General features: G+C 34.3%; 1 protein-coding gene across 3 annotated transcripts; it reads left to right on the forward strand.

Annotated features, from left to right (window-relative positions):
* The first annotated feature begins 94 nt into the window (after positions 1-94).
* Positions 95-7,862, forward strand: LOC111409920. Of its 3 annotated transcripts, XM_023040032.1 has the most exons (10): positions 95-237; positions 2,307-2,529; positions 2,654-2,837; positions 3,135-3,296; positions 3,405-3,510; positions 3,658-3,840; positions 5,965-6,130; positions 6,546-6,871; positions 7,302-7,391; positions 7,481-7,862. In XM_023040032.1, exons 3-10 carry the CDS (start codon positions 2,823-2,825, stop codon positions 7,546-7,548), a joined length of 1,116 nt encoding a protein of 371 aa, XP_022895800.1. In that variant the 5' UTR covers positions 95-237; positions 2,307-2,529; positions 2,654-2,822; the 3' UTR covers positions 7,549-7,862. The 3 variants fall into 3 exon arrangements, with proteins under 3 accessions (XP_022895800.1, XP_022895798.1, XP_022895801.1); XM_023040030.1 differs by lacking the exon at positions 2,307-2,529; XM_023040033.1 differs by lacking the exons at positions 2,307-2,529; positions 2,654-2,837.

Here is a 7,862-nt window from a genome sequence, read left to right on the forward strand (position 1 = left end):
CTTATTTATCTCTTTTTTTTTTTTGATATATATATATATATATATATATATATATATATATATATATATATATATATATATGCCAGTACTTGTCATTAGGTGCTGTTACTGAAGAGTTCTTGAACTCTTATTTCTGAATTAAATCTGAAAATTTCTTATCTTGGGTTCAATACCTGTCAATGTAAACTCAAAATCTAGGCCCTTTTGTGCTTTTGACGTTGAAATCTGTCTTCAAAGGTAATTTTTAGGATTTAAATTTGTGGGTTAAATTATATTTGTTTACTAGTTTCGATAACAGTAAATTATTCGCTATTCAGGAGATCTTCTGTGATTATTGGTTTTAGTTTCACAAAATATTTATATTCAGATGCAAAATTTGAAATAATGAGTGGAAATTAGGAATATAACGACAAATTTTGAGAAGATTGTCTTTTGGATGGAGCCATAGGATTATATGAATTAAAAATCATGGTTTTTAGCTTGATGTAATTTGGAATTTGTCTATGTTTATAGATGTGGAGAAAATGATAATAATTTACTTAATAATTTACTTTCTTTATTGTTGAGTAAATTTGTTCTAATGGTAACGAAGTTATGTATTTTTCATTTTGCAAGGTTTAAAAGTTAGTTAGAATGTGCTAAAGTGTACGCTGCAATATGTCTTTCCATAATCAATAAATTTGTGTCTAAAGTTTATGGTTTTTTAATGGTGGAAAGAAGCAAATAAAAGAATTTTTTGACCAAGAGGATAAAGGTCATGTTGATTGGATAGGAGAGATTATGTATTTTTGGATCGAAGTAATTATGGTGGTTATGGAGTTCCTAGAGTCTAATAGGACACTTTTGCTTTAATGAAAATTTTAATCTATTTTTCTCTGGTATATTATTTTACTTTCTTGATTTATTATTGAGTAAATTTTCGTGAAAGGAAGTGTTGGCGGAACTATGCATTATTTTTTTACCAAATATAAATTTTGGTTCCGCATTTTTCCTGAATAAAATGCTTTAATGTGTCTCTAAAATTTTAGATTTGGGTACCAAGTTCAATATTATTTTATCATGTGATTTTTTGAATTATATGACTGGGTCTTTGGATTTCAGCGCCTACAAATCTTGATCATTGGTGTTGTTTTGTTATTCTCTTTTCTATTATCAGTTATTCATATAGACCTGTGCAAATATTACTCAGTTTTGTTTAGTTAAGCAATTTGATTGTTCTACATTGAAGCGTGATATGGCAAAAAATTGGACCTCGAATGCAAAGCTGACAATAGAAAGAAAAATAAAAAATTCCATATCAATCTGAATCTATTGGCAAATTTGTCACACATTTAATAAATTTGTGTCTATAATTTGGATTTCATAATGTTAGGATTGAGTCAGTAAAATGATTCTTTCTGCGAAGAGGATAATTAAGAATGTGTTGGACGCATATTGTGATTTTCTTGTCCTTGTGCATGTGCATGCTTCAAAGAATTGTAAACATAAGACTCAAACTTCCATAATTGAAGGTCATCTCTCACTGAAAAATGTACTATACTATCCAGCAACTGTTTATCAGGGAATTACTAGAGCATATTGCAATGTAAAAAATGTAAATGATGATGAGACTACAAGCTGTGAGGGTAAATATACTCTTAGGAACACCTTTTCAAACATTTGAAACTTCCAGGAATTTTTGAGCAACTGCTGTATAATGGAAAAATTTTGGAAGACTTCTTACGCTCAATGATTCCATTTTTCCTCAATCAATTCAGATTGATATATTTGTCAGTAGGGGAGAAAGAATTAGCTTTTTGTACACATGTACACTTGCATGGACTATGCTGTGCGTGTAGGATCATCAGATAGATACAGATGTATAAACTTTTTCTAAGGGACTGAAATATCATTTCATGCTGATATAATTTTGAGTCTTGACTGACATTAACAAATATTTGGAACTGAAAACTATCACGAGGATTATTGTTCTTAGCCAATCTCACAGCTCGAAGGAGTCCGTGCATTCTTCCTTATATCATATGGTGGTTTGATGTAAAATTATTCTTGGTAACATTAACTATAAATGGAGAAATTCTAATTACCTTCTGTCACATCTTAACATATCATGCTTTGCCTGGCTTGAGTGTCTTCTATTGCTAACTTTAACTGCTATTATGAATGAATCTTTTAGATCACTGCTTATTCTTGTGCTCTTGTGGTTGCACCCTTAATTGCACATAGTTAGCTAAATAGCACTCGGTAACTTGATAAACTAAAGGGTCTTGTACTTTTCTGATGGTTATGCTGAAATGATGCCTGTGTAGCAAAAGTAGCAAATGCCATCAAGTGAGTTAAAGTACATACTAGTGGCCACCATATGTATTTGTCCAAGCTGTTATCTGTTACTTCTGTCTTCTGATTCACTTTACAAGGAACTTGAAGGCAAGTACTGGCTGGACAATCAGTCATTTTAGCTTAATAATGTTGATGTCAATCTTTGCATTGAGCCATTGCAAATTCTTGATAACACACAGATACTCTTTGAATGTAAGATGACCTAAACTAGAGCATAATGATGGAAAGACAAAGATTCCTTTACTTTCTTGATTTATATAAATTTCATGAGCTAGGCAGTTTTCACCAGTTGTATTGTATCCACTTTATTTGGCAGCTGCTTCTGGATGGTAGAAATTTTATAACTGCAGCTTCTTCTTTCCTGGTGGAGGAGTGCGTCAGTTTGTTGTGGATTATTTAAGTAGAATCTAGGAACTTGTTGAATTGAATGATTGCACGATACATGAGCTTCGTGGAGAGCCACTCTCAGCTTGCATTTAGCTGAAATGACGAACAAACAGGTTATAATTCTCATGTTTTTCTTTTGTGACCAAACAGGAGTTTCTTAGTGCTTTCCTTAAGTTTTCCTTGCTGAACTCTAACGTTGTAATGGAGCCTTGCTACGTAAAGATAATTTATATGCCATGTGGATCTATATACTGCATATAAATGCATATTTTGTTTCCCATCAAAATGAGCATTTAAAATGTAAACAAATCTATGTCATTTCATGTCAAGTACGTATTTTATCAGATTTCTTATATGAACTCCTTATTTACTTAGTCGCTTTTCTCATGTTTAACATAAAACTTTTGCAGGATTCACATAACACATCAGAAATAAAGCCCGCTAATCAGGTATCACACGAGTCCCAATGTGAACAACCAAATAATGTTACAGAGACACCTGTACCGGATTCAGGTTCAGTTTCTGTGTCAAACAATGACAACAGAAAAGTTTCACGCCAGGATATTGAACTTGTAAGGCAATTGTTTATCCTTCATGCCTGTTCCTGTTGTCTTTGGCATTTTAATAACAAATTTCAGGATTCAGTTCTCTATATTGATTATGATCATTATCTGCTGTAGGTCCAGAATTTGATAGAAAGATGTCTACAGTTGTATATGAATAGAGATGAGGTTGTGACGACCCTACTGAGTCGCGCCAGAATAGATCCTGGGTTCACAACATTAGGTAGGTAGCATCAGAACATCTAAAGTAATCTATTGTCACTGTCCCTTGATATATGCTGCTGTACTGACTTTTATCTGTATGAAAGTAACTGGTGAGCCCATGTATCAGGCTTTGATGTAATCCATTTTCATTATTTTTATTCTTCAGTGTGGCAGAAATTAGAAGAAGAAAATGCTGACTTTTTCCGGGCTTACTACATAAGACTTAAACTGAAGAAACAAATTATCTTATTCAATAACTTGCTTGAGCATCAGTGCCATCTAATGAAATATCCAGCTCCTCTGAAGGTTCCTTTATCTCCTATTCAGAATGGAATTCATCCAATGGCGGGTAATTACTTTCTGTCATTCACTTATTGTGTTCGATAATCTATATTCTGGTTCGACACTTGATGCTGAATGCATAATTGACTGTGCATTTATTTCAATCTTGAAGGTCTCAGTTTCTATGATGTTCGTTTAATATGAAAGATTTGGGTTATTGAAAGCTGTTGATGTGAAAAATAGAGACCTCATCTTTCTGTGCTTTAATCTTAACTTAGGTCCAGAGAATGCATATTAACGTCTCACGATGTTTCATTTTCATGCCTATTATTTATTTTAATTTTTTGTGGTCTGTTAACCTTGTGATAAAACTCTCATTCCTTGCCCCAAAATAGGGTGCCAACAAGCTAGACTGAGCCGGCTCGCAAGCCTGCCCATTGACTTGGCTACTACCTTCAAAGTTGGGGTTGGCTCATCATGAGTTCTGTAATTCACTAGTTCTTTAAATTTCTCTCTAGCTCTCTTACATTTTTCTTAGTCTTCGGATCTTCTAATGATTACTTAAAACCAATTTTTGGGTAGTTCAAGCACTCCATCTGGTTGCGGTAAATTTTTTTAGTGACGATCACATTCCAATTCACTAAAAGTTGGATACAAATACAAATGCTCCTACTGACCTAGATGTCAATGAGGAAGAAATGACGTCCACGAGAGAAATCTCAAAAGCATCAACTTGAGGGTTTACTTCTTCATTTTGGCAACATATGACACAGCGAATGAATTTCCCATTTTCCCTTTAAGAAAATGGCTCGCAAGCCCAAAAGATCGGGCTTTGTTAAGCAATGACCTGTGCTGAGTGGTATGGTAGGACTGGCGAGCTGTCTTGTTACCACCCTATCTTGAAAGATAGGAGAATATTGTCATGCTTCACATTACGTTATTCTTGTACTTAAAAAGCCTTTGCATACGAGCAAAAGTGCATTTTCTCAGTTGCGATAACCCCATTCTGTGGTCATAAAAGAAATTAATGATATTCATGTATATTTGAGTTTTTCAGTAAGCTTGTGGGTTGCCTCCAGATTACTGTTCTATTATGGGTCTTTTAAGGGAGGAAACCTATATTTTAATTCCTGTGTTTCTGAAGTCGATTTTTTTGTGCTGAACCTTAGCTGAGAAACTCGTTATCTTTCAAGTGGGGATGCGCAAAGACATGTGCCAATTTTCCTTGCAGTTAGGGGTCATGCCCTTGATCATTTATTTGTCATGAGTCATCTAGAGTTATTTCAGGCCCGTTTGGCTTTTGCCTTTGCTTTTGCTTTGGCTTCTTGCAGAAGAGCTTCTTGAGAAAGCTATCTTCGGCCAATTTCCTCTGAAAGCTCTTCTAGCCAGGCAAAGCACTTCAAAAAAATTATTTTGTCATGTTTAAAAGCAACTTCTTAGAGCGTGTTTGACACCCATTTTGATGGAAAAATGAATTTTAGAATAGTAGATTGATGGAAAATGTGTGGAAGAAAAATAAATAAAAGTTTTTGATTTGCGTGTAATATTATTTTAATTAAGAATGCGTGGTTGAAAAGAAGAGAGAGAAAAATGTATCTTGAGAAAAATGGGAATCAAACGAGGCCTAATTATCAAAAGCAGGCTTTGGCCTTTTAAAAGTCTTGTACTATCTTTTGGTGTCTTGTGATGCCTCCAATATTTTCGATTTCGATTCCCTTTATTTCTTCTGATATCTGACCAGCTATTTACTTCTTTGCCCGGTGCCTTTTGTCAAATTAACTTCCTGTTATGCAAGTTAGGTTTGTCTTAATGCTTATTTTGACCGTGCCACTCACAATGCACATGTATATTTATATTTCTGTACTGTTCTATATTCCACACGAGCTTTTTCAGTTGGAACTCTTTCCACTAAGAGATTGAGATTCAAGATTTAAACATAACTCACTTGGAGTGGGAAGGGTGGACAGAGATTTTGTGTTAACACTACAGTGTTTAGCCCCCATAATTCCCTAAAGTTTTGGGGATTTTGCTGTTATGTTGTCTTTTCTTCTTTTTTTCCCTTTTGAAGAAAGTAGGATGTAGAATAAGGTCACTGAAAGCTTAAATTAATGGTATGTTGTGTGCATGTTAAACTGCAATTATCTATTATCATATTATTATCATTAATTAATGCCACTCATTTGCAGTGCAGTCAATAATTTACCTATGGGATACCCTGTTATACAGCAGCCTCCAGTTCCCGCTGCAGGCCAACATCATTTTGATTCTACAGGGTATACCACATCTAGCTGTCCAATTGTTAATGGAGTTCCAGCACCAGGAAATTTCCATCCAGTTCGAATGATGTCTGGGAATGAGTGCGAATTCTTCTTCCTAAAGCCTACGTTTCCTTTATTTTTATATAAAAAATATTTGATTCATAGAGAAATTTCAGAGTCATGAGTGTTTCTTTATCTAAGCCCTTAATATATTATCATGACCATTGAATATTTCATCATAGATGGACAGAAAAATACTACTTTTGCATGAAGTTAATTGTAACCCCAGAAATTATGATTCCACATTTAGCTTATTAGGCCTCAGTTTGGCTGCCAAGTTATAAATGGTTATTAAATTCAGTCCAAGTCAAGCAATAAATTCATATCTACTATTCATTTATTATTCTCACATTTCTTGTACATTCCTCTTATTATTCCCCTTTATAAACGATGTATTATTTGCCAAATGGAGGCTAAATCTCCTGCTAATGACTGCCAATTTTCTCCTCTGCAGTCTGATGATTGACACCAGTTTAGTTGATGTATCGCCTGCTATGCCTCCAAATAATGAGATGTCATCCATGTCAGATATGCCCGTGAGCCCCACATCAGTTGCTTCCACTGGACATTTCCCGTTCAGCGCATCAGAGATATCTGGCATAGGAGTAGAGACATCAACCCTTGACACGGCCTTTACATCTGATGTGGCAAGTTCAATAGGACTACAGCTTCCACCCAATAATGTTGCTGGAACTTCTAGAGATTCCCTAAGATCCTTGGCTCAGATACCTTGGAACTTCAGTCTTTCAGACTTGACAGCAGATCTATCGAATTTGGGAGGTAACTACGATCTGATCTCAGTTGAGTCGTTTGCATTTTTTAAAATGTGCATTCCTGGGAGTTGGGGCATGTCTTGTTTTTCTTTGTTCCATAAAAAGAGAGATCTCTGAGTATAAGTGGGGTTTGCATAACTGTTACATATAGTCACTTAAGATTAAATATGATCACTCATAGCATGTTCCGTTTATTGTATTTTAGGATGAACGAAGAAAAAAAGTTAAAATCTTGTCTATTATTCCTTACAAGAGTGTCGAGTACTACATATTAAACACACCTTGAGTGTTTTATAGCTACTTTGATATGGTAGTTTAATTCATGAAAAAAATATTTTGTCCTTACTTCTAATTGTTTCTCGCCTTGACTCTGTAGATTTCGTAACTAATTATGCATGTTACTTCCAAAAAAATAAATAAAAAATAAAAAATTGCAGATCTAGGAGCTCTTGGAAACTATCCCGGTTCTCCCTTTTTGCCTTCTGATTCGGATATTCTACTTGAGTCTCCGGAGCAAGATGATATTGGTAAGAAGTGAAACATTTTTTTTAAAATTATTTGTCTATTTGATTGATATTAACATTTTTGATCATATTTTGATGCTTTGTCGTTTCAGTAGAGGAGTTCTTTGTTGATTCTGTTCCTGGGCAGCCATGTCCAACATCGGATGAAGAGAAATCCTAGCTTCAGTCAAGACACATTCCCCTGGAAGTTGGATAATTTAGTAGAGAGCTAGTTGGATATATAACAATTGTCTAGGAAGAATCATATTAGATGCACGTATCGACTAAACTAGATGTTAGACCTTTCATAAGATATAACCATGCTATAATAGCATGATTTATTGTAATCTTAATCAATGCAGTGAAAATCGAGCATGATGCATCTCCAAGAGATAGATCTTATCATGTTATTTTGTATTTTCTTGGTTAGAACAATATTATTATAACTTATATAATATTGTAAAATTATGCACATGATAAGATCTATTAGTTATA

The sequence above is a fragment of the Olea europaea genome, chromosome 15 (genome assembly GCF_002742605.1).
Source record: "Olea europaea var. sylvestris chromosome 15, O_europaea_v1, whole genome shotgun sequence".
In the NCBI taxonomy this organism is placed as follows: domain Eukaryota; kingdom Viridiplantae; phylum Streptophyta; class Magnoliopsida; order Lamiales; family Oleaceae; genus Olea; species Olea europaea.

Bases quoted from the DNA above. Each gene is read 5' to 3' on its own strand.
- LOC111409920 (XM_023040032.1), top strand. The intron at 3,841-5,964 runs GTAATTACTTTC...TTTGCAGTGCAG, and splicing joins TGGAATTCATCCAATGGCGG to TCAATAATTTACCTATGGGA. The intron at 6,131-6,545 runs GTGCGAATTCTT...TCTCCTCTGCAG, and splicing joins CGAATGATGTCTGGGAATGA to TCTGATGATTGACACCAGTT.